Here is a 27,667-nt window from a genome sequence, read left to right as displayed (position 1 = left end):
TATTTCCTTACTTGATGTAGTATTTTACCCTCAAACCTCACTTCTTGCTCAACTTAAATCGTCTTAGTTGCAAGCTAAATTCCTCATGTGTCATTAGAATAAACACAGCAGCAACTGAATAAATACTGAGCGCGCACACACACACAAACTTACTACTTAAACTACTGCAGTCCCGTGGAGGTAAAATCCAGTGTTTTCAGGCAGAGCTGCTCACACAGGCCCTCTGTGAAGCTGCATGTGATGTTTTAAGCCCTTCCTGCTGTCTCACTGCAGCGCAAACACAGCGGAACACATCAAGCTGTCGCTCGTCACTTCATACGTTTCCCATTTATCGTCCAGCTGACCGACAGCCGAAAACTATCACTGCCCCTGTCTCTCCCCCCAGCACATGACACAGCCTCCGTGCACTGTTTACACTGAGATCAGCTGATTATCGTGCAGCGGAACTCGCCCTGGCCCAATCCCACTCCTTTCAAAATAAAAGACTGTTATTGCAAATAAAGAGTATGAATAACAAATAAATAAATAAAATTGATGAATCTTAAGTGCTGTCTTAAATTAAAATAAAACTGAGACGCTCTCGGTTTTTTTATGTTCTTTCTTCTTTTTTTTTTTTACGATTTTATTGTTGTCCTGGTTTCCTAATGCAAAACCCGGAAGTTAACATACGCAGACATGAGTCAATCTGCTTTGACCAGGAAGTAGTTTCACAGAGCTGGGCGTCAACATATAGCTCATGTACATGTGTGTCTTATGAGTTTTGTAGTTTATTGAATAATCAACAGACTTGATATAGGTGACACTTAGTCATGAGAAGAATAAATGGCGGATATCATAACTCCGGGGAATGATGGGGATCTTCAGGCTCAAGTAAGCACAAAGTACTTCCTTTTTTAATCCTCAGAAAAAGTTAGGCAATCCTGTCAGTTTGTGCGAAATGTCTTGTTTGTTGTAATATTTTCAACTGGCCTGGTGAGAGCACGTAAGCCAAATGCGGTAGCTGTAGAGTTGGCAGGTTGAACAAGCCCTGCTGTGTTATTTAAGATCAAAATGAATATACATGAGCAGCACATAAAAAAACTTGAATAAACATACATACACAGACACACACATATACTGAAGGTTGTTCCCAAGGTGTCTGGATTCATTAACACTTTTGGAAGTGATGTTTGAAGCGCAGCAGGTGCAGCAGGGTGCACAGAGGCCACACATCAACGCAAAGTGTCAAAACAGCAGAAAAAAGGGAAAAAAGTGAACACCATCGCAGGCATACATAATTTAACTTTTTGTTGCTATACAGTTGTGTACCCACTGTCTTTATATTCAGGGAAAGTAAACATTGGCATCTAAGTTGGGAATCATAAAGAAAATAATGACATATACTGTCTTGAGATCAGTAACTGTAATCTCACAATAACACTGTTCTCTGAGACAATCATCTACATACATTACGACGTCTTTGTTTGTGTGTGTGTGTGTTATCATTCAGTTTACAGCTCAGATTTGCTGGAGTCCCATTGCTTTTCTTCACATATTCAAAGGGGCCATATTGATACTTGTCTTATTTCATTAGGTACACCTATTTAATGACTACTTAACACAAATATTTAATCAGCCAATCACATGGCAGCAATTCATTTTAATTAGGTATTTAGACATGGTCAAGATGACTTGCTAAAGTTCAACCTGAGCATCAAAATGGGGAAAAAAGGTGATTTGAGTGACTTTGAATGTGGCAAGGTTGTTGGTGCCAGATGGTCTGCTCTGAGCAGTTCAGTAACTGCTGATCTGCTGGGATTTTCTCACACAACCACTGCTAGGGTTTACAGAAGACGGTCTAAAAAAGAGAAAATATCCTGTTCTCTCTGTGTGAACGTCCCTTGTGATGCCAGAGGTCAGAGGAGAATGGCCAAGCTGCTTACAGCTGATAGGAATGTAACTCAAATAACCGCTCATTAAAACCGAGTAATGCAGAAGAACATCTCTAAATGTGCAACACACCAACCCTGCAACATTCGGCTGGTGGGGTAAGAATAAAAGCCTGGATCCCTCCTGCCATATATCACAGTTCAGGGTGGTGATGGTATAATGGTGTGAGTGAGATTTACTAGGCACACTTTGGGCCTCTTAGTGCCAATTGAGCATCATTTAAATGTTATAACCCCTTTATGACCACAGTGTACCCATCTTCTAACAGCTGCTTCCAGCAGAATAACGCACCATTTCACAAATCATCTCAAACTGGTTTCTTGAACATCACAACGTCACAAAATCAAATAGCCTTCAGAGTCACCACATCTCATCCAATAGTATCCACATCCTTTATGATGTGCTGGAACAGGAGAGTTGGTTGGATGTGCAGGTGTAACTGTGTGATGCTGTCATGTCAATACACACTAAAATCTCTGAAGAATATTTCCAGCACCTTGTTTAAATCTATTTCCCAAAGACTTAACAGAGTTATGAAAGCAAAGGGGGTTCCGGCTTGAAACTAGCAAGGTGTAACTAATAAAATGGCTGCTGAGTGTAGATACTGTTACAATGGTGGCTGCTCATATTAAGAAAGGCCAATAAGTTTTAATTATTGAGATCAATCTAATTACAAGTAATCCCAGTGAGACAAAGGCCTTCTTCAAACAGCTCTAAGGACTCAGTTTACAGCGGGGCTGGCCAATTAAATTTCCCAAGTGGACACAATTAGGGCCTAATTGTAACATTTACTCTTATCAGTAGCATTTTATAAAGAGATAAAAATTAACATTGAAGTGAATTGAGTTCAGCTTTTTTGTGCAGCCCTCCGCAACAGCCCAATTTCCCATGTTGCCCCTTGGAAAAATTAACTGCTCGCCCTTGGTTTAGTCTTGTCTATGTATGAGCAAGGATTCTCCTGCTATTATCATCTCAGACATACAGCTCTGCCCCACCTGTCTGATGTTCAAGTCTTCTTTGCCTGTCAAAAAGAAACTGACGTATGCAGAGTTGGATGAGAGCTACAACAGCTAATTTATGGCCGAGGCCAAGCTGAGGAGCTGCTCCAGGTCCCAAAGTTATTCCAAAGTTAGTCCAGAAGAGTGTAAAAACAAAAACATTAATTTGAATATTCTTATTAAATACACTTCATCTTTGCCTCTTTCACTTGATAAGTTCCACCACAGTGATTAATGAAGTAGTGGTAGTCAGATAGGTAGGGAAAGAGCTATTTGGGCAGTTTTATCAGGAAGTGAAAGGGGTGTGATGTATTTGTTCGGCCATTTCCCATTAACAACAGAGTTAGTGCTTTTGTGGAAGTATTTCCACTCTTATCAAAGCTTGCACAAGAAAATAAAGTGCCAGTATTATAAAATGTAACGTTTTATAGAAATAGCTGAAAGTCTTTCATCATGTTGCAGATAGACTGTTTTTTATTTATCTACAAAGTCTGTAAAGATTATGTGAAAGTGAAAGTCAGCAGCAACATTCAGCCCATTTTAGCAAAAAGTTCATATCTGCAAACTAGGTGGGTATTTTTTTTTATCACCCTTACCTACAGCCTTTAAGTTAAATGAACTGTTTCCTAGATCTTTCAATAAACATAATGTACAGATGCAAGCATGGCATTTCTCTTACCATCTTACCATCTTGGAAACAAAGCGAGTAAGGATATTTCCAAAAACGAAAAACAAATGCTTTAAACTTCTCCTCCTTCGGCTTCTCCGTTAGGGGTCGCCACAGCGGATCATCTCCTTCCATCTCACCCTATCCCCATCATCATTTTCTGTAACACCAACTCTCTGTACGTCCTCATTCACAACATCCTTGAACCTTCTCTGAAGTCTTTCTCTTTTCTCCTGCCTGGCAGCTCCATCTTTAGCATCTTTTGTCCAGTATATGCACTATCCCTCCTCTGCACATGTCAAAAACCATCTCAGCCTTTCCTCTCTTAGTTTGTCTCCAAACTGTTTGACCTGAGGTGCATCTTCAGCTAGCATCTCTGACACAGCCTCCTGTCTTTTTGTCAGTACCAAGACCACACTCATCTCCACCCACTCCACCCTGCCTGCACTCTGTGCTTCACCTCTCTTGTGCACTGTCTGTTGCTTTGGAAGGTTGACCCCAGGTATTTAAACACTTTACTGCCTCTACTCAAGGGATAATTAATGCTTTTTTGAAGTACCTCTGTGAATCAAATTAAATGTTGGTTACACACGGATTAAATAAAGTGAGTGAAGCTTTCTGTGGACCCATGGTCCAAACAATGACCACCGAGTCTGATATGATTAATCTAATTGCTTTGTTGTTCTTCGTTCTCTCTTAGATTGAAGAGGTTGAGGCTTTGTCTTCTATCTATGGTGATGAATGGTGTGTGATTGATGAAGCATCCAGGATATTTTGCATTAAAATATCCGCCGACTTGGAGGAGCCAAAACTGACAGCGTGTTTGCAGGTGCAGAAAATTGCATATTAGTCACAAGTGTCCATCATGCATTTTTGTTTGTAATGCTGTTCTGATTTTTTTTTCCCCTTTATTGATCAGATAATTCTCCCACCTGATTATCCAAGCGCAGCTCCGCCCATATACCAGATCAAGTAAGTCTGATTTGCCTTTCAAATTTAATATGGAGGAGATCTGCTGATTTGAAAGAACAGCATCCCACTCAACGGCCCACTCCTACTCCTACTCAGTAACCCTGTGTTTGTTCTCGGCTGTTGTAGTGCAGTGTGGTTGCGAGGCCCTGAGAGGGCCAAATTGGCAAACAGCCTGGAAGACATCTATGTGTGAGTGCCTTTCATAATTTTTGACTTCATGAAGAGATACCGTAAAGGGATATTAGCCACATCAAAAGCTTTCATTGTCATTGTTTTCCATGATTTAATATCACTGTAGTTTACATGCCTCTTATTTGACCCACCCTCACATAAAAATATTTCATTTTTATAGGGAGCACGCGGGGGAGAGCATCCTCTACCTGTGGGTAGAAAAAGTTAGAGATTTCCTCGTTGAGAAGTCCCAGAACTCAGAAACAGGTGAGGTGTGAAAAAAGGAAATTCCCACTTGAGGTCACACTTTATGGCCATTTTTAATGACTCGGAATAACACCTGACAGACCACCTCAGCCTTGACCTCTCCAGAAGTGCTTCGTTGAATTCATAGAGTTGTAACTGTAGGCATTTTAGTCTCAAACTCTCAAAATAATTATATTTACACCCTGGTACAAAAAGTAAATAATTTCCACCTTGATAGTGAATGCACTTTGGTTAGTTTTTATATAATTCATCCATGGGAACTATATTAAGTTGTGCAGAATTAAGGGTGTGGCCACTTTAGGTTACAGGGGTTTCTTCATGTTCTTGTCTGGTTTTACTAAAAGATACTAAGGAGTCAGCTGTTCAGTTTATAGTGTCTTTCTGTGAGTATGTGTTGTTTTGGTTTAGTTTGTATCCCTTAGCTGTAAAACACTGGGGTATTGTTGTCACCCTGCTGGGTGGGCGGGTGACGGCGACACCCAAGTTTTAGAATGCTTTAGCTTCAGCTAATAACTCACCAGTGCTAACATATCATTAAACTGTGTTCACATATGTTAGAAAAAAACAAACAAGCAAAATACAACAAAGTAAAATAACCACTAAGGCCTCAGTCACACAAGCCTCTTGACCTGCTGGCAAATACAGAGAGCAATGTGCATTCTCTAACTGGTTGGCAAGTTATTGCTGGAAATGAGAGGGTGCTGCCCCAGAAGCCTCCTCGTCATTGCTTTGGTTGACAGGGGCCAATATTTGGTTGACAGGGGTCACCTGCCAGTCTGTAGGACGGTGTAATTAGGGCCTTACCCACCGGTGGCATTACAGCGGCTATGTCAATCTTTTATTTACAGTCTGTGTGTATACACTGTCTCCTGTAAACTTGCACATGATTCCTGAATACATATTAAAGGACTGAGGCTTAACAGTCTCTATATACAAACTGATGAAGTTAAAGGTGTAAAAACGACATTCCATGTGCTGGATTATAGAGTTAAATGACCCTCCTGGGCTGCTTCACCCAAACAAGCTGTATCATTTATTGCTTTTTTACAGCATATGGGTTGCGTAGGTTATTTTTGGTGAGACATGTTGGATAAATTGACTTTGAAATATCACATTTTAAGCTTAAATTTCTTATTTTATCCTTGCATGTATCTATCCTTGACAGAACGGTACATAATTTTTTTTTCTTGGCTTTTTTGTGTTATCTCATTGACTAGTTGTCTACATAGTGTAGTGGTTTACACATTCACAGGAAAAGTCATGTCAGGAAGGGTACAAACTGCCAAATCAAACATGTGGAGCCACCACATGAATAAGTGAAAGTAGCTAAAAGTATCTCACTGTGTTATTAATCTGTCAAGTGGTGGCTGCGACTGATAAATTAGAACAGAATAGAATAGATCTTTATTGTCATTGTTCACAAAACAATGAAAAACCGTTCAGTGGCTCTAAAGCTCTTTGACAACAAAAGACAAACAGCCTGTAGTATAAACATAAAATAAATAGAAATAAAGATAAACACAGTGAGGTAGCACATACAGAATAACACTGCACGGTGCAAGAGATACGAGTAACATGCTTAAAACTAAATTTCCAGTTATTAGAGGACAGTCTATTCGTACTGAATAAGCAAGACTTTGGTTTTTTAAGGTGCTGGTTTTGGTCCTGATTGATCTGAATCTCTTCCCAGAGAGCAGAGGGAAGAATAGGTGAAGTCTGGTTTGGGTGTGGTACATTATAAAACAACAGGCTTTTCTTTGGAATCAACCAGTGTCACAGAGGGAGGGTAGCGTGGCACCGATAACACATTCTGCCACCCTCACCACCTGTTGCAAAGCCTTTCTGTTCTCTTCTATGCAGCTGATGAACCACACTGTGCAACAGTAGGTCAGGTGAGCATGCTTTAACTTCCCCAAGAAGTAAAACCTCTGTTGGGCCTTCCCCACCTGATGGGAGATGTCTGTGGTCCCGGTGAGGTCGGCCGAGATGCAAACATAAAGGAACTTAAAGCTTGCTAACCTCTCTATTTCTTCTTTGTGTGGCAAAGGGCAGAGTGCTCAGTGTGTTTCAGAAGTCCACTTTGATTTCCCTGCTATTTTTTCCTGTGTTTAAGTCCAGATTATTGGGATAATATCAGTCTGTGAGATGCCTGACCTCCTCCCTGGCTTTTTCACCGCTGTCATATATCAGATGGTGGTATCATCATCAAATTTTATGTGTCAATGGGGGAGCAATCAGGAGTGAACAGCGAGGAGAAGAGGGGGCTGAGAACCCACCCCTGTGATGTGCCAGTGTTCAGGATGAGAGTATCATCCATCATGACATTCTGGGGTCCTTTGCTCAGGATGTCCAGTAAACACATGCACTACTAACAGCCTAAGCTTAGGTTTGTGATCTAGTTTGTGGGGGTTAACTATATTTACAGCTGAGTTAAAACCCACAAACTGTGTAAGAGCTGTGTGGAGAGCTGTGATGACTATGTTTATCTTTTTTCTTGATATGCAAACTGGTGTGAGTTGAGGTCAGCAGGGATGGCTGCCTTAATGCGAACAAGGATGAGTCTCTCAAAGCATTTATTTATAGTGGGGGTTAGAGCAAGTGGGTGACAGTCAATGAGGCAGTTCATTTGACCTTTTCTTTGGACAAACTTTTTGGCAGTGGGTTTAGAAAAATGTCAGTTTCAGTCTTTCCAAGGACTTGTTTACACGATAATCCACACAGTGGACGGGATCTAGACCACTGATTATCAGCAGGTCAGTTATTGGATCGATCCACTTACCCACTTGATGCTTCTTCTTTTCTGTTAGAACACTCCTCCGTTCCTAAGACAACTGTCTAGTGCGGTCTAAAGCTGTGATAAGATGAGCAGAAAAGGCCTGTAGGGGCATTAAAAACTCCTCAAGACTCTGAGTGACTGCGCTGAATTGAGATCGATATCAGTGTAATACCTTTGGTTACCTCGGCAGAGTCTTTTGAAGTGTAAAAAGACGTAAAGGTACTCAAATTAAAGATTCTCTACAAGTGTCACACCGAATCAGATTTTCAGAAGGGGGCTGTCTTGTCTGTCTCACTTATCTAGTGCTGAGCAGCATCTATTATTGAGGCAGACGGTCTCTTTTGAGCAACAAGCCTGAAAAATATTAACTGTCCTCCCCATTGTTGCGTGTCATAATTCCCCTTTCTGCAATTCATGTGGTAATAAGTATAACTGGTCACAGCACTTCAGCTCAGGAGTGGGATTGACAGCTCATTCATTCAAAAGACAGGGACATTGTGTGCAAGAGGAAGAGGGGGATGATGAGTCTGAAGATGTACACTTCACAGAAAAGGAAATGAAAAGTGGGTAAACATGAGAAAAGACATTAAAAGTACAGACAGAATATTGTTTCTGATGATGAAGTTTGGATTCATTAGATCACACAGGAGGAAAAAAGGTAGAAAAACAGAATTTATTCATCTAAATATGGAACATTTTAATGATTTGTAATTTTGTGTGTGTGGTTCTGTCCTGTTTGTGTCTGTGTGCAGGCATATATATGTAAGAAATATTGTGAACCTTTATTAGCGTAAAACATGCTAGATCCATGAGCAGCTCAACTTTGCCATTTCTTCTCTTTATTCTGGTCCTCCAAGATTTGTTAGCTTTTATTTCCCTGAAAAATATACTTCTACTACACACACAAACACACGTATTAAAGTCTGTATTTGCCTTCTTATCAAATCCTATTAGGAAAAGACACACACACACACACACACACACACACACACACACACACACACACACACACACACACACACACACACACACACACAAACAACGATGGATTAATTCTACTAAAAAGTATTATGTATGCCAAGCCTGCTGCAACAAATCCTCTGTGCCACAGACCTCTGTTGTTGACAAGGTTGTTTTTTTAGTTCCCTTTAAAGGTACGTGCTTTTTATGACAATTTTGCGTTTGCATATTTTCTCAGAGGAAATTAATTGTAGCTGATATACTCTTACAAATACTAGAGTGAGTCACACTATTGCACTTGGTGACATGTTCCACTGTCTGTTTTAAATAGTTCATGCGTACAGAATACTCAAGAACACCTAAACAAAATGTGCTAATCCTCAGCTGAAAATAGTGCCCAGCAAACACACAGAGTTCTATCGTTTTTTAGAGTTAAAAATAACTTCTAAGATAAATATTAGTGGATGGAAAAAACAAAGTAGAGAACTTCTGCTCCAGTATGACCGCACGCTTCATTCTGTTCAGACTTATTTGGCATTGCTGAGTTTAGCATCAGCTGAGTGGTAAAAGAAAATGAACAAGAGCAGCTACTTTACTACCACTAACCTCTTTAAATGGATAACTGCAGGAAGATGTAGGAGGAACATTTTCAAGTCAAATTTTGAAATTAATTTAAATATATAATTATAAGCTTGTAATGATTTTAGTCTTAAGGCTAGTTAGGCTTATAAATAATTAATTGTGATTATTTGTACCATAGACATATGTATTTTAATGCTTTAAGCAATTAGTTCAGTTTATTATCCATTCAACAATCTATATTTATCTCTATATGCAGCTTACAGTTAATTATCACAGAGTGATAACGGGTCTAATTACATAAATATCTGCCTAATGGTTTTTATTTTGTCAGTTCTGTGTGCTGAAGAATAAAGAACCTGTAAGCGGCATCGTTACCTGCACTGACTGCTAATAATTGAAAGCCCTTGGACTGCAGCTTATTTTTACATGTAGGTGCTCTCACGCTAATGGAAAATTCACAGTGTGTGAAAAACATAAGCACGGTGCTCAGAGAATTCAGCTGCACTTACACTAGATGACACGATCATGCATTTGAGAATGACCTGAGTCTGAAGCATAGACTGTATATAAAAGAAAGACATGGCCACTGTACCTTGGGATGACAGCTTTGGCCACCGACACCTTGGTGTTTGAAATTCAGATGCAACGGGCAAATGAATCTGTGAAAAACTGACCAAGATGGCTTTATTGTGCTGCCTGACTTCTTCTTTTTGCAATTAGAGGTGATGTGTCATACAGCTCATTTATAATAAATACAAGTTTTAAGCACTTGTACATTTGTACATGTTTCAGACCTAAAAGCTACATGCTTCTTATAGATTCATCTTATGGTTTATTGATCAGATTGGTGGGGAAGGACAGATACATCTTTCCTAGTATTTTTAAAAAGAGCATGCCCTTTTCCAAAGGCTTTCCAATTGATTTTGCTTAACAACCCATCTGGCTCGCCATGGTTGTTATTAATGCATCACTGGTTTGATATTTTCATGGGATTTGTTTACAATTACAAAAATATAGACAGGTAACAAAGCTTATTCTCTAAAATCCCAACTTTTGTTGGAGGATATTTAAATATTAATGCTGGCAGACTTTTCAAAGAGCAGGTTTTATTAACTGCTATAATATCAGCTTGCTATGATCAAAAGCTGAGGGAAGGTCATGCATGCATTTCATTTTGGCACATTTATTTATGATTGTGTTGAAAGACCGCGTATAAGACACGATCTATATGTGCATAGATTATCAGCTGATGAAGGCAGTCCTCACACATGGCACACCTTTGTTTCCATAACAACAGGGTTCTAATTTCAGCACACCTTTAGATCGGCTTTTGGTGTTTGATCTCTCGACATTGGCTTGTTTATTAGATGTTGTCAGATGTGTTGTAATTAATTTGCAGTCACATCCTTCCTGTTTTATCGATGACACTTTACTCAGTCACATTTACAGTATTCTGGTTGAAGATTATATTAGCATTATCATGCATTCATATGCCAATGTTAAGGTTATGTAATGGTAATTTGGCGATGATTTGCTCAGTAGGTGTCATTTCAGTGCCAGGCACCCTGAGACTACAGACAGCTCGGTGAAGACCTTTACAGGCATCAGGGATATAAAAAAAAAACCAACTTTCTTAATAACATTACATAACATTTCTTATATTACCTCCTTCAGTGGAAGAACCAGAAAAAGTGAACATGACGGCTGAGAAGGATGTCGATGATGATGAAGACATTCCAGATCTCAGCAGTCTCAGACTGAATACAGAAAATGTGCACCTCTTCCTGGAACAGGCAAATGGTAAAAGCACATTTTACTCTACGATGGCATCATTTCTGACAAAATCAGTCTCTGTCTTATTACGGATAATATTTTATCTTGTAGATGAGGAGTTGCCTCCAATTAAACATGGAAACCCGATCACAGACCGACGCAGTACCTTCCAGCCCCATTTGGCGCCTGTGGTGACTCCTAGACAGGTACAGCATGGAAATGAGTATAATAAAAAATGATATGCATAAAAAGATGGAGCTCCAACAGTGTACAGTTTGAATTTTGTGCCTCGTTTTTTTCATGAATGATGAATCCTCTCTGCAATCAACAATTCATACAAAATTCAACAGAAATACTTGATGAGCGGAAGAAATGCGATAATTTATATCTGAAACATCATCTGGTTCCTTCCTGCATGCTAATCTCACTCTCTCTGGTAACATACCAGCTTATCTTAAAAGCTTCCACCTGCTGTGAATTGTCATTTGTATAAAAATATTTACACAGACAGCTGTCCTCTTAGAGGACATAAACCAAATAGACGAAGAACTGGACATAATTTCCATAATTTTATATACTGATCTGGAAGTGACTGATTTCATTTATAGATATAAAGAAAAACAAATTGGGCACATAATTAGTTTTTTTCAACTTCAGTATAGCCTATTTTTTTGTTCTTCTAAATTGGTCAGTACTGAATGGCATGAAATAAAAAGGCTTTCATTGTCATTGCATTCAGGAGTGAGACTCCTGGTTGGTGCATATGAGAAAAATATGATATTAAAAAACATTAAGGACCCCATAAAACCACTTGCACACAATATATAGTGCTAGAGTCAATGAAGTCCCAGAGTCAACAGAGTTCCCAGTCTGCAGTAGCTATTGCACAAATCTAATCTGAACTTATTTACTGTTTCTGTGTACTGTGATTATCTGCAGTTGTGTCCTCTAGGCTCCTTTGACCTGTACATATATATATATGAATATATCAGTAATAAACCCACAGTATTCATAATGAAGTCACCCGTTGGTGAACCTGTTGTGCTGCTTTCACCCTTGCATTTTGGTGTTATGGAAATGGATGTGACCAGTGACGGTGGATTTGACTGGGTAACTGAGGGACACTGTACACTCATATGGTGGCAGCTTGTAACTTTCAAGGTAGCCCTGCCTTAAAGCACACCCTGCTTTATCTGAAATTTTTAGATTAATGCAGACCATGATGTCTGAAAAGTTGTATTTAAGAAGACTTGAGACTAGCGATTAACTCATTAGGACAGCATTTACAGAGGCCATCGATTAAATGGGTAATTTAAGCAATGACCCCCTTCGCCCCCTTCTGGTCATTAAAGGGAGTGCAGGTTTAAGGCACAATGCCGTCATCTTTCAGAGCTGAAAGCTACGTCTGTCTGTTACATACAGTGTGTTAACTGTTTTAGAGTAACTTTTGAAGTGTTGCTGTAGCCTTTGCCAGCACAGAAGCCAACTGGCTAAATTTGGTAACTAACTCGAAGGTGACACGATGGTGACAGCACTACAAAAATGGAACAAGCAGGGGAGGCATGAATTTAAAGCCAATTTTTGTCACACTATAGTCAAGCCTCAGTTTTATTTTGAGCCTTTCAGTGTCTGTTTAATTAATACATGAGGTGATTTAGCTTAATAAACAGTTGACTAATGCTGCTTTGTGCATTAGTCAGCAGTGTTAGACAGCATGTTGACTTGACAAGTTGTCATCTGCACAAATACAGCATCATTTTTAGTCTGACCTTCTTTTGGACGTCACTGCTGTTTTAGTATGCCTTCAATCAGGATTTTAGCATGAAAGCAGGTTGCAGCTAACACAGTGCTGAAAAGGAGATGCCTTGCTTCAGCAGTAAAGTCAGTATAAACGCATCTGAGAGTGACATTTCATTACTCCCCACATTATTTGTTACAGGTTAAAATGGTCCTGGAGAAGCTGTACGAAAACAAGAAGATTGCCAGTGCCACTCATAATATTTATGCATACAGGTTAGTAATGTCACATATCGCTTATATAGTTGCTAAAAAAATGTATAAACCCTTTGTAATGCTTGGATTTCTACATTGATTATTCACAATGTGTGGTTTGCTCTTCATCTAAGTTGTAATTATAGACAAACACATTCACACTAAAGTAGTAACAGACAAGCAGTTATACTGTTTGAGTGTGGGTTGGAAAAATAATGAACCACTATGCTAAAGACTGCAAAGTCTCAAGTGTTTCAGTAGATCAGATAAGATTGGGAGTGTGATTTGTAGACTTGTCCTTCTCTAAATGTAAAGAATGATGATGTGATGTAAACCAACATGAATTTCTCTGAACCTTAGAAGTGGCATTATAGAGAAAGCATTTCTAATACCCTGTGAGTTTTATATTCCACAGTATGAAAAACTGCTGCTCTTCTTAGCAGTTGATCACAGCAGGAGCACAATATGGAATCCTATAAGAGGTGTAAAGGGAAGCAATAGTAACAGTAAAGCACCTTCAGAGATCTGTACAAGAAAAATAGTGAATAAGAATTTTCTAAATAGAGGAAGACCACAAAAATGTTGGGAAATTCAGCAACAAGCTTATGATGAGCTTATGATGAGACAGACAAATAGAACTAGAACTAAATCAAAATAAAAACTAGCCTTTTGAAAGAAAAAAAACTAAATGAAATGACTTTGTGAACTTAGAAAAGCCTTAGTTTAAATATTTGTTAGCTGGGTAGCAAAATTTTACTACAACTTGCCTGATTAATGATCGATGAATGTGTTCATTAAGACTGAGATATCTACATGACTGTGAGCCAGCTGCTTTCAGATCGTTCTGTGTGTTTATTGTAATATCTTCACTGATTCTCCTCACACATAGCATCCGTACGATAATAGTTAAACAGACTAAAACAGTGAAACTAATAAGAACTATACTAAAATTAAACATTTTCAAACAATAAAAACTAAAGTGAAACAGGAAAATCTATTCTGGAAACCAGCTGAAACTAATCTGAACTAAAATGTCACGACGGAGTACCACAGCGTGGACCTGCTTTGCTATTTCAGGGCCTGCACGTCTTGCAATCGCTGAATTTAAAATTGTATCAAGCAAATTTTTCGCTGAGAATTGAATGGCAGCTTATGAAAGGTTGGCTGATTCAAAAAGGCAATTACCCAAACAGCTTCAATGGGAAAAGAATAAAATTCAAGCTTTTGGATGGCAAGTGAGGGTCCAACTTAAAAGCTGTAGCATGACTTGTCAGTTCAATCGAGACATCCCAGGTGTTGGTATAGAAATCTGAAATGAATCAGTTGTGATTACAAGGACACTACAGGAAACATCTAATAAAGGGGGTTCAATCTAATAAATTAATATACATTATTTAGTTTAATATGTAATGGATCTAATATAAATAAAGTATATATGTCTATATGTGTTTACGCCCACAGTAGAGAAGAACATGAGATAAGTAAAGATTCAAGGCTCATCTGTCTTCCCCAAAGGGCACATTGCTGCAATTAAAGGTCAAAAAAGCACCAGAGAAAATGACGGCTTCTGACAGTACTGTGCATAATGTGAAAAGATGTGTGTATGTGTGTGTGGCCTTTCTCAGCGTGTGTTTGTGTTTTTTCAGGCATTGCCTGTGTGTGAGATGTGTGTTGTTTTTTTTTTTACAGTGTCGTCTAATGAGGTCGATGTTGCGTCGTAGGTGCACTGCCTGGGTGGTCATTACTCACGGGGAGGATATTGTGACATTTAGACCACTGAAAAAAATGTTCCGGTGAAGAGGCTGTCAGTGTCACAGCGTCATACACTAACCACAACGTCTTAATGCTCTCCCGCCTAAAGCCAAGCTGTTGTGATTCTGTCTGTTGTAGGATTTACTGCGAGGACAAGCACAGCTTCCTGCAGGACTGTGAAGATGACGGCGAGACAGCCGCGGGGGGGAGATTGCTCCATTTACTGCAGGTTATCATTTAATTAAATAAATGCTGGCTTTGGTCCAACAGATAACTCTTTCAGCTTCATACCAAAACTGCATGTTATGTTTGTTAAAAAGGTAAAAATCCCCAAAGAACTAGTCAGTTAGCCAAAGCCGAATGCACAAAAGCTTCCGCCCAGTAATGGTAACCAGCCACATTGTTAAACCTGCTGGCTGCCTTGAGCTTTCCTTTGGCTTTTGCATTGCTTAATTGGAGTCTGTGCTGCCCTGTTCATTTTCACAGTATGCATAATTTAGTTTATTTCTAAAGGACACTGACAGTTGTGTCCGATTATCATAGCCGTGCATATAGCTGAAGCTAATACCCAACACCAGTCCCTTGTTGGGCATTAATGATTCAAGCAGTCATTAAAATTACATGCTACCACTTACAGTTTAATATGGAAACTGCTGTGATTTTGAAATTAAGATTGTTATCAGTAAGGCACACTCCCACAATATCAACCTAAATGTTTTTCAAATGTAATGCATGCACTTGTAGACATATAGTATGATAGTGGTGATAACCACCACTTATTAATATCATATTTTGCAGCATAAATTGGAAACTTGACACTTTTTTTGTATTTACTGGCATTCAAAATAAGTTACTCTTAATGAGGGTAGCTGTTGTGACAGTTTTGACAGTTTATGTCACACCACCAAAGCAGATTAGGCCTTTTTGTTGAAAATTATAACATGTCACAGCAGGAAAGGCATAAGTGTGAATAATATAAATAAAAAACACGGCTGAGTTACATTTGGCTTCTCCAGTTCCAAGGTCCTGGTATTGTAACCTATATCCTCTGTATCAGTAAACAATGGGGGCATTTTTGGGTGAGGAGTTCTGAATATAAAGACAGATTTGATGTCATTAAGTGGTTTGAGGGTATTTTAATGTATTTTATGATTCTTTTTTTTTTTCAGATTTATTTATATAGTGCCAAAACATAATCTTAATTTTCACGACACACCTTCTATTGTAAGGTAGACAATGCTACAACCTTGCTGGGCGAAGCTGACTGATCCAGTGATCCAGTACGAGTGGCACTTTAAATTGGTGTGGAGAAAAAAACACTCCCTTTTAACAGGCAGAGATCTCTGGCAGAAGGTGGGTAAGGCATCTGCAGTGACCAGTTGGGTGGTGAGAGAAAGAGAAGAGAACAAAGAGGAGCACAGAGAGACCGTGATCAACAAACAGAAAAAAACCACACATCCGAGAGATTAGTTAATGATATGCAGTAGAGCCATCAACAGTGAATGCATGTGTAAATTAGTTGGTCAGTGCATTATGGTAGATTCCTTAGCAGACTGGGAACATTGCAAGATATTATGGAGCATACTGCAGCCAGCTAAGGGCTAAAAGAAAGGTTTTTAATAATGATTTTAAAAGTAGAGATACTCCATTTGACTTTAACCTAAACTGTGAAATTAGCCTAATGAATGAAGGTTCTACATCTATTTCTGCTTCTCATAACAGCAAGTAAGCCGGCACTCCTGAAAGCAGAGAGCTTTATTTTCATATTATAAGGCATTTTGAGGTATAATGGAGGTTAGCATCATAAACAGTACTCTTTGTACTTTGTCAGAGAGCTTTTAGGACATACTGACATATCAATTATAGCCATGAATCCTCAAAGTAACAATTTTCAGCATCATTCTGAAACAGGATGCTCCTAATTTTAATGATAATGTTTTTTAATGCCTTTCAGCATAATGGACAGTAAGGATTATAGAAATGTCACAGCTTATTGAGCATGCTAGTCTCTCTTGTTGGTATAAAAATGTTTATACACTGAATACTAGGCCTTGTTTTAAATTCAGTTGCATTTTCTTATAGCACACCTGCCATTTTTTATTGAAATGACTTCATTTATACTTTTAATAGCACTTTTTCTAACACCTTTTCAGTCCTACCACTCAAAGTGCTTTATACTGTGAACGTTTAATATAAATATAATCTGTATTCCTATCACATACACACACAAGCAGTAATGTATCAAGGGCATTGGCGTTCAGGACACTTTGACATTCAGAATGGAGGAGCCCAGGATCGAACCACTGACCTTCCAGTTATGGCCTTAAACCACAGCCAACTGTATAGGGAGAAAGAAGTATTAATTCTGTTTTATGAATAGCAAACCTTCTAATAGATTAAGTAAGTAATCTACTGACGGTGTCACATAAAGCTCTAAGAATATGTATTCAAACTCCAGTGAAAATCAATTCAGGACGTTCACAAAATTCAGAGTAATGTCCATAACAGAGCGTCAAAACTGCGTCTCTTTTAAATTAGACAGGCTATCTAATGAATTTCTTTGAGCCTGTCAGGGTTGATTTTGAGACACTGAGATGATGTGATGTGGAAATACTGAAGCTGCCGGTCCCTAAGGCAGAGCCGAACATTGATTCAGAGAAGTGTACTTGCTGAGAAAAACAGAACTGAGATTGTTCTTTATGTTTTGTATGGGGATGTGGCTGCAGTAGTATAAACCACGCTTCTAATGTTTAAATAGTGTTTAGGTTTCCTCCACTGGGAGCTATGGTCCCACTATAATAATTTCACACAGTCATTAATCCTTTATTTCAAATATCAAAGAAGCAATTGTCACTGGGTTTTACTGTCAGATGGCCCTATGATTCACACACACACACACACACACCCACATCGCACTAAAATGTGTTATTGTCCACACAGTTTTTGTTTCCCTGTAACGTTGAATGAAAGCCAGTAAAAGGTTTGTGACCAAACTAAAAGTTTCCTATAACACAAAGCTCAGCAGTGACTTGTAGTAGTTGTGTCATACTCATTACTCCTAGGTGCTGCGTCGTGTCAGAGCTTTTCCAGATGAAATCCATGACTCGTGTCAAAGTTCATTTTCATTCATAGGATGACAGCAGTCGCCGCTGCCAGTGTGGCCCTGTTAGAGAGATAAATCACTGTGAAATGGTGCATTGGATTATTGGTGTGGATATGTCAGAAACTGAGATCTGCTACACTGAATTCATTTGAATCAAGCGCTCATGTGTTCGCTTTAAAAACCTGCTCAGCCAGTCTTTGCTTTAAATGATCTTTTAAATGCTAAAAGAATTCAAAGAAAATCTAATTTACCTGCATCTGTGTTATTATATGTTCTATATTAGCTATCAAGGAAGCGCATTAAGCTTTATTTCTCCTATTCTAAAGCTTTCTCGACACCAACAGAGTATAGCTATAATCAATATAATAATCTATATATTTATATTGAAAATAAGCAAGAGAATAATGTGAATGATACAAGAGTGCTTCATAGTGACACATCCAGTTTTACAAGGGAGGAAAGAAGTGCTGTGGCTCTGGAGGCTGATACAAAGTGATGTATAAATGGGGGTGAACGAGACTTGCTGTGCAAAGTGCTTTGTGTGCTCACGTAGTAGAAAAGCACTAGGTAAGAACCAATCCATTAACTATGATGCTAGATATTACGAGGTGCAAGTAAAAGCTAAGCTGCATAGGAAGTATTTTTTTAGAGTGGAAAAAAAAGATCATTCTTCAGTTAGGGAAAATGGTTGCTTCACTGCATAGAAATACCAGAATAAAGGAACTTGTTTTTTATGCACATTGAAAAATTAGCAGCTCTGTAATTCTTCTCATTGCTCAGTGGAGCAATTTAGCAACTTTAGGCTCACTATTGTAGTTTGTACTCGTGCTCTCCTTGGGGTCTTTTACATGCATGAGCTATAAAAACAGATTGGTCCCTTCTCCCTTCTCAGCATTAAATGGTAGCAGACACAATGAGCAACTGGCTGCTGATCCTAGGATGATTAGGCAACATTTAGCAGGTTAAGATGGTAAAAATGAAAAAGAGTCTTAAAGAAAAACCGAAACATGACTCCAAATTGCTAATGTTTGCTAACAAGATCACCAAATTAACTTCCATATCAGCGACAATATGTCACCGTTTTATTAATTTTGACCTTTTAAAACTAACTTATTTATACATTTGGTACATTTAAGGTATCTTGCACTGTTGACTTACAGCAACATGGTTCTGAGTTAGAGCCTTGGCCAAGCGCAGGGGCAGCTTTAAAGCTCCTCTTCAGTTTCTTTCATCCAAACAATGCTAGGCTAATTTTGCTGTCACTGTGTCCTTGACCAACGACTGGCTCACATCAGAGGTTAGTCTCCAGGCGCTGCATGGAAGCCACCCACTGCTTCTAATATTCCTAATAGTAAATGGGGAGAATGATAAAGGAAAATCAGTGCATTTAATCCTAAAACCAGATCGATTCAAGCTCTCAGCCTCCTCCTTTTATAGATTTTTTTTCTAACTCGCGGGCATGAGAGCAGATTTAAGAAATCAGGTAAATTCCTGTAGCTGTCTGACCTGTAACTGGATCTGCTGTCCTCCATCTTTTTGAGCAACACAGTGATTAATCTTCTACCCGCAACACTCTCAGCATAGTGAGCAATTTACATGAAGAGCTTTTCTCAAATCTATTTTCCTCTAATCTCATTCCTCTTCATAAGGCTTTCTTCCCATTTCCTCATTTAGATGTGTGCACGCTCACAGTGAATGTGGAAGTGTGTGGTGATGAATAAAAGTGGGATCTTATTGATAGAGCTGGCAGTCAGATGTGGATGAGTCCCTTCAAATGACAGATTGCTTTTTGTGCTTGTGGCAGTGCAAAGTAAAGTTCTCCACTTCATTTTAAGACCACAGTCTGGTGTTTTGGGAAATATGCCTTTTGCCATTTACTGGGAATTTCATTAATCTCAATTTAATCTTTGTGCGCTCAGAACTTAAGAGTTGCAGAACTTGAAGAGGACCATGGGGAAACAGTCTCAATTAAAAAGAAAAACAATCTTAAGGCTTTTCCTTTTTTATATATTTACACATTTTTTATATTGCACATCTTATTTGGAAACAAACTTTAGAGATATGAGAGTGCACCTTTGACGTTTCTGGCTGCTGTAGCAATTTTTCTTTTTCCATCTCGAGGTATCAAGATGACAAACTGTAAACAAACTGTAAACATAAAACTGTTATTACACTGTAATAACAGTGTAATAATAATAGAGAGAGAACAATTAAATACTGAACTTACTGAATAAGGTTACTATTCACTCTTTTTTTTATGGGGTTTTAGTTTATGGCAAATCCCGAGGGGAACAATGCTCTCATTGGCTGCCAAGTACTTCACACATTTGCCAAATTCATGTCTGCAGTTTGGTACTGGTTCAAGGCAGGTAGCGCTGCAAAAAGCTACCTGCTGCAGCTGGACTTGACAGTTTTTGACAGGAAAATCAAAGCAATCATGTAAAAGGGGCCAAAATGCTTTTTATAGTTGAGCGTACCAGCAGAGCAGGGTGATAATTATCCATATGTTCATTGCAGGGTGCAATGCCATTCATGTAGATGTAGACAGTTGATTTATTGTACTTTTTCTGAATGGTCTTTTAAACGTTTCTATTGTTATGGTATTTTATTGCTTACAAAACTGTATTATTTCAGTTTTTTGAGATCATAGAATACAATACAATACAGTTTTGTAAGCAATAAAATACCATTCATATTTATTGTTGTTTTATTGTTGTTTTTATTTCATTTGTGTTTGAGTAGAATATTTCACTAATGTGATTTAATGAATTAATTGAACATCAAGCCCTTCTGTTTCTGTCCTAATATAAGTTAACTGTGTCCTTAAACCACATATTGAACACACGAAATTGAACGTAAAATAAATCTCTGTCTAACTCTGGAAGACAGCCAAATAAGAAATTACACCACAAATACATGAATTTTAGATTTATAGGTTATTGGCTTTAGACTGGAAGCTTAGTCAGATGCATTTCATGAAGATTCATCTGTTTATTATAAATCAAATATAGTGTAAAATATATTTGATGCAGTTTGAAAATAGCTATCAAAGCTCTCAGCCAGCTCATTTTACACATGTTTATTTCTCACAACAGATCCTGGACGTGCGTAATGTCATGGTGGTCGTGTCTAGGTGGTTCGGGGGCATTTTGTTAGGTCCCGATCGCTTCAAACACATCAACAACTGTGCTCGTAACATCCTGGTGGAGGAGGGATACACTGCCTCTACGGTGAGACACACTCCGAGCCTTTTACACATTGCTCTGTCATCTTCTGCTGACACATCATCAGTCAAATTTGACTTTGCTGCCAGTTTTCTGATGCAGGAGACCACCTGGTTTCTTGTAGTTTAATTGACTTACCACCCAGTGTTCCTCCAATTATCTGGAAACAAAGAGATTGACTGCAGGCGAGGTTTTGCTTTTCTGGCATCCAAAGCAGAGTCAGAATGCCGGGGTTGTACTGTTACACAGTATAGTTACAGTGAGACATCACTTTATTACAAAAATATGGTGTGTTTTCACTTTTCAGTAGATATCACATTAAAGATATTGTTTTTTTTGAAGTGTCTGGTTGCAACATGTTCTGGAGATCAAACACGCTTTCACCGGCCTGAAGTTAGGTCCAGTCTGCTTTGAAGTCGCCTTTGTGTTCTCCAAAGTTATTCCATTGATACATGATTGACCTTTGAGTGGCTGCAACAGATAGATTAAAGGTACTGCAAACCTACATTTTTAAAAGTTTGTCCTTCTTCCAAACCCCATCAACTCACTGTAAAAATCAGCACTTTATTTTATTCCCTTCCTGACTGCAAAGTCCCAGTTCCCGCTGGATGTAAAACCCAGACTCTGTGACAACTTATTAGAATTTGCTGCCTGTGGAAGGAGAACTTAACACCTCTGCAGAATCACTCCATTTCATGAAGTCTACCGGTACTAAAAATTTACATAAGAATTTAAGATGATTAGATTGGATTGAAAACAAACACTTTAATTTTAGAACATGTGGAGTATGACTCAAAACTATTTTTTATGACATTCAAATAACTTAAGTCATTCAAACCTAATAAAAATCTAGAACCAGGGTCCTCCCACAGGCCAGTGTCAAAATTCATGAAAACTATACCGCTTTGTACTGTACTTCATTCAACCATTTCTATAGTAAGACACAGGAGTGGAGCATTGTAGACATTTGTCCATACATACTAAGCTTTTGTAATATTTCCAGATTTGGCTGGTGTGACGAAATGTAAGTCATCTTACTTACAGTTAAAAAAAACAATAAAAATGACTTTTATCAACATAAACCACCACAATTTTAACGGACAAATTGCAAATATAATTAAAATTAACACTTGCACTTTGAAACATGAAAGTAATGTCATACCATACATTTTTTAACACTAGTAATACACTACTGCTTTCAAACTGTGCCCTCTGAAACTCAAGCAGCAGGTCATTATAATGATCTCTCTTCAGGTTGTACTGTGCTGCTAAACAGATACATTAAACCCAATAATGTATCTATTAGGCAGCACCAACTTGACACTCAGTTACCAAAGCTTTGAGGACCCCTGATCTATATAAGGGAGGGGCATGAATGCATTTAAGGAGGTTTCATCCTTGTTTTTAAAATTGGCTCTGTTTAAATTGAATTTTAAAAAAAATTATCAGCTTGAGTTTAACATTGTAGCCTCCTCAATATCTCGTACTGAGGTGTATTTGTGATTACCTCATGAGATCATATATGACATTCTTATTTTTCACTGTGCATGAGTATTATTCAATCAGAATCAGAATCAGAATACTTTATTAATCCCGAAGGAGATTATAGGTTACAGCAGGCAGCACGCTAATGGTGCATGCGCACTTACAAAGAAACCTTCTTACCAAACTTTACACAAACATCACGTTAGGAAGACATGTCAGAGAGGTAGGCTGATAGGAAAAAACAACAAAAATACATAACATGAGGTGAGAGGAGGACAAAAATATAACTCCACTCAGACTGAGCACCTAATGGGAGAACAGTTTGAGAACAGAAAAAATACCCCAGCGCATAAAGCACATGACTGTCAATACACCATAGAAACACAAGACAGGCAACAGGGGTGGGTAAAGGTAAGCGAGAGCTGGTGTAGACTGCGCATCCGGTCCTCCAGCATGTCTGCGCTGGTCCAGTCGACCTGCCATCTGCTCCGGGAGGGAACAAGTATTGAAGGCGTTTGATCAATTTTATCACCAGTTTTAAATTTTGGCATGCTGATTCGCAGTAAGTCTAACTGATGCTGATGGAAATCTATTGGGGTGTAATTTTCTAAGTCTAAATTTGACCTGATGGTAGTGGTGGAGGATTACATTTTAGACTTCATGGTACTTTCCAGTGGTGTGCAAAAGTATTGAGCCTTCTTTATGTTTTGAAGCCAGACTTTTCTGTAAGTAAAAAGTTTTAAGGCTTTCCTGAGGTTTTTGAAAGTTTTCTTTTGAGTTTGACTGCTTTCACTCATTTTCAGTCCACTCCTTGTGCCTGACCATTTGTTTTTAGTTTCACCTACCTATGATTTGTTCAAACATAATAGAGACACCAGTATAGAGAGTGTTTGCATATAACAGAAAACCAATTTTAAATTATATCTTTAGGTGGTTTGTTACTAGCAGCCTGTCACAAAACCACAGATTTTTCCAGTTTCTTTAACTGAATCTATAAAAACAAATGCCATAATTAACAAAGACAGTGATTCCCAAAGAGCTGTTAGCCTGATAATTCTTTGGGAATCACTTGGCATGGTGTGCTGTGTGTCCTCAGAAAATTGAAGAAAACTGGAGAATAAAAGTGGCAGGCCTAAAAAAAGATTTTTTTTTAAAAAAAAAAAAATCAGATGAGCAGTATCTGAAAGCCATTAAGAAATAGGAAGAAATCCAGGAAAGACTTGACACAGGGCCTGAGAGATGCTTTGCTGAAGTCTCATCATCGACAGGGTGGCTGACAAGAAATTATTCTTAGGAAACAGGAAGAAAAAGCTGAGGTTCACCAAATTATAGAAGAACTCAAATGAACATCAGTGGCAACAAATTGTGTACATGTTTAAATCACTGTACCCATTTTGCATTTTCCTAGCCAAATGTAAAGAAATGAGGGCCGATTTTTGCACAGAACTATATTTCACTAAATATGGAGAAATTTCACAAATGTCCCCTTGGCGGTAGGATGGATTGCTTAAGTCAGATTCATCTCAAAGACATGATGAATTAAAAAAAAATGTCACATTAACCTCAGAGTAGCCGGTTATTTTCTGTGCCGTGTGTACACCGGACACCGGAAAGCAATAAAGAGAGAAAACGAGGAGGTCTTCTCAGCCACAGCCTCATAACGTCCCTTAAACTGATAACTGTTAAGAATTTCCTGAGTCAAGCTTTAATGATGGGTTGATGTGTATATAAAAAATAAATTTAAAAAACAGGACCCGAACCCTTGAGGCACACTTATTTAATTTCGTCTATGAAGATATGTTGGTGGAAATCTGGAACTTTTTATTCTTTGAGGAGGAAACAGTCAGTCCCTGAAATCAGTGTCCCAGGGCTCCTTCTTAACAGTGTACAGCCTTTACAAAAGTCAGCATATTTCCCCAACAAACAATGAGGCAATATCGAATGGGAGAAAATCATTTTTGGTAAGGTGAGTGAGATCAGTTTTGCAAAAGCTAAATCCAAAATTGCATAAAGTCTGTGAATACCTGGATAGGATTTGATTTATGAGAAAAAGAGACTACAGTTTAGAGGGGGGAAAAAAAGAGCTGAATCAGTCTCACACCTGAAGAGGAACAGGTCACTGCCGGTTACTTTGCAGTATGTGAGTCACTTATTAAAAATGGTATCAAAGCAATTTCCTGTTGTATAAAGCTCTACGCCAATATGAAAAACAAACTCAGACAAAATTGATGCATCAAGACAGACTCAGTGAACATTTGTTCACCCTGCACTATGTAACAGAGGTTTCAGAGTTCTCTACAAGTTGGCAGTCTGGATTGCCAGACTAATAATTAGCAGAGGATGTTTCCTAAAAGTACTTAGGATGGCAATGTTTTGTTTGATGCAATTACAGGAATACATTAAAACAGCATGGTGCATGTCAATCAGTACATTGCAATTTGCACATTTGCAAACACAGTGGGAGTTTTAGGCAAAAGAGTTTATCATGAGCTGTAAAGAAGCACTCAGATATTAAGCACGGAAAAAGCTCTGGCACCATTAAATAGAGTGCTAATGTAACACAATCATTCTTTCTCTAATCCTCCCCTCTTGGTTCACAGGATGATGCCAACAAATCAGGACTAAAGACCAAAAGGCCAAAAGGCAAGAAGACAAAGTGAATTTCAGAAGAAAAATGAGGACCTTTTTTCAAACACACGTTCAGTATTTGATGTCGAATTCAACGAAAAGCTCGTTTTTAGAAAATTGAGATGTGTCTTAGAAGACAAATGGTTTCTAGCAATTTAGTTTTCATTCAAGGTAATAAAATATCATCTGGGATTTTAAAATGACGTCTCAGATGACTGCTTTAACTCTGGAATGTGTATTTTTATATTTAGTTTAAGAAGCCTTGAAATGAAATGTGTTCAGTTCACCACATTTTCATTAAAACAAATTGTGGGGATTTGTGCAATGATCATGACTTTGAATGTACCCCACATCTGAAGATTGTTGATCCACGTCTGAAGAATACACCAGTATTATTAAATCCTTGAATTACAGATTTTTTTTTCTGCATGCACTCCCAGTATTTTTAAAATTGTAATGCTCCATCATGATGGAGATACAGTAACGAGGTTGTCCCTGCAAGCCTTAATTCATTTCCCAGTTGAATCTGCATCTCAATAGCGATCTTTCACAAATCATTTCATCGTTTCCAAGAAATGCGATCATACATCACTGCTTAATAAAATGGAGTTTACTGAGTTGCAACACAGTCCACGTCCATTTTCTCCAGTGCATTTGGCACACACTTCTAGCCTGTTAAATAGACATCCTTTTCACATTTTGTATGTCTTTCAGAGCATTTACCACTCATTCCCTCCTGTGAGATTTTGTCTCACCTCACCTTTTTGTGTCACTCGATCCCTGGAAAGACATTCTGCATATTAATGCTTTGAAGTGGGTTTTAAGCACCAAAGGACCACTATCTAAATATATCCAAGTCTCATCTAGGCACTTTTTAATTTGGTTCCACCAGCAGAACCCGACTATTATGATGCAAAAAAAAAAGAAGTTGATTATCTGCGCTCATTATCTTCAGAAAATATAACTGATAGCATACAAATGTAGAGAGATATTTTGCTTGAATGAAAGCGCAAATGATAACACAAATGGAAGATTTTAGAAAAATTTCCTCCAAGTCTGTTTACAAAGCCGCCTGCTCATTTCAGCCATTAGAAATAATTACAGCTAATTCACTTAGCAGAGAGTTGTTTCTCCCTGACAAGCTGTCATCACGCTGAACCCAATCATCTCAGCCCTTAATCATGTTTTTCAGGGGCTTGCAAAGAACTCAATTTCATACTCAAGGCTGAGGAGAATAATTAGAACGCTTGGTTTCAAATTTCATCTGTACAGTCCGTACCGATACTGCCACGCAAGCCTGTTAGGTCATTGTTTCAGTAACTGCCCAAGAACATTCAGTGCAGATCATATATTTTTGCACACTGTCACATTATGTTTCAAGCTGAAGTTGTATAATGAATCTGGTTTATCTGAAGTGGTTGGACAAAAGTATTCGCCATTGAGGAATTGCAGCCATTTATGGTACATTTTTAGAGACTCAAATCTTATTGGATAATTCATTCTAGGTCTGGGGCATTTCTTTATGAACTGAGCTTGGCAAAAGATTTGAAGTGGAGCATTTGGAAGCTGTGAACATACAACAGACAGATGAGCTCAAGGGAATGCATCACAGAAAGAGATAACAGGAATATTTGGATTGGCAATTTGGGAAATTCGTAGAAAACCCTGTACAATGTCTACCCAAGTGACAACCACTCTCCAAATGAAAAGCAATACCATTGCTCACAAGACGAATTGCAGATATTTTATCACAAGGTGCCAAAGAGTCATCATCTCAGAGAATAGGAAGGACAGATTAGAGTTAAATAAAACGCATCTTAAAATACAAGGTAAAGCAATTCTGAACTGTCAGCGCAGGGCATGCATGGCATCAAATGGCACTGGGTCAGTAGTGTTTACTGATGATGTGCCAGAAGCAGCGAGAAATCTGAAGAGCTATAATTTTTGCTCGCATTCAGCAAAGTGCAGCAAAACTGGCTTAACTGCACGTCATAGTGGCAAATGCAGTAAAAAAGGAGAAATTCCATTGTTTGGTGATGCCTTTAGACTGTAAGCAATCAATGTCAAGGGTCCTTAACTGGGAAAGGTTTAGGAATAAACACTTCCTTATTATGCTAATTTGTCTTATTGCACCTAAGCTCCTGAAAACACAAGATTGTATAAATATGGAGTTCCTTATGAGTTAATGCTGTATTTTTGTTCAACACCTGTTGCTGAGATGAGTCAGTGTTTTAACCCCATATTCATCATATAACTGTAACTTAAACATGTTTTAAACAGCCAAAAACCATTAATTTCATAAAATATATGTGGCCCTAACACCACTCGTTCAGTTAGGGTGTAAAACAAAGTATGGCACCCCAGAGTTCTCAGCATTTAAAAAAAATG

General features: G+C 38.3%; 2 protein-coding genes across 4 annotated transcripts in view; one reads left to right on the top strand and one right to left on the bottom strand.

Moving 5' to 3' along the window:
- The window catches only part of osbpl1a (oxysterol binding protein-like 1A), a 32,444-nt gene extending 32,014 nt beyond the window's left edge, over positions 1-430 (bottom strand). For all 3 annotated transcript variants that reach the window (XM_063466039.1, XM_063466040.1, XM_063466041.1), the window contains exon 1: positions 154-430. The gene's annotated coding sequence lies outside the window, so the exon portion shown is untranslated. The remainder of the gene's footprint in view (positions 1-153) is intronic.
- Positions 431-707: 277 nt separating this feature from the next.
- Positions 708-25,894, top strand: impact (impact RWD domain protein). The gene is made up of 11 exons (XM_063466042.1): positions 708-870; positions 4,295-4,423; positions 4,514-4,566; positions 4,693-4,755; positions 4,919-5,004; positions 10,997-11,122; positions 11,207-11,301; positions 13,035-13,108; positions 14,978-15,068; positions 21,038-21,172; positions 25,252-25,894. Exons 1-11 carry the CDS (start codon positions 823-825, stop codon positions 25,309-25,311), a joined length of 960 nt encoding a protein of 319 aa, XP_063322112.1. The 5' UTR covers positions 708-822; the 3' UTR covers positions 25,312-25,894.
- The last annotated feature ends 1,773 nt before the right edge of the window (positions 25,895-27,667 follow it).

Source organism: Pelmatolapia mariae, linkage group LG23 (assembly GCF_036321145.2).
Source record: "Pelmatolapia mariae isolate MD_Pm_ZW linkage group LG23, Pm_UMD_F_2, whole genome shotgun sequence".
In the NCBI taxonomy this organism is placed as follows: Eukaryota; Metazoa; Chordata; class Actinopteri; order Cichliformes; family Cichlidae; genus Pelmatolapia; species Pelmatolapia mariae.
This window is presented reverse-complemented; position numbering and strand designations above follow the sequence as displayed.

Coding starts and splice junctions, on each gene's coding strand:
- impact (XM_063466042.1), top strand. CDS start 823: ATGGCGGATATCATAACTCCGGGGAATGATGGGGATCTTCAGGCTCAA. Junction 4,424..4,513: donor AACTGACAGCGTGTTTGCAG/GTGCAGAAAATT, acceptor TTTATTGATCAG/ATAATTCTCCCACCTGATTA. Junction 4,567..4,692: donor CCGCCCATATACCAGATCAA/GTAAGTCTGATT, acceptor CGGCTGTTGTAG/TGCAGTGTGGTTGCGAGGCC.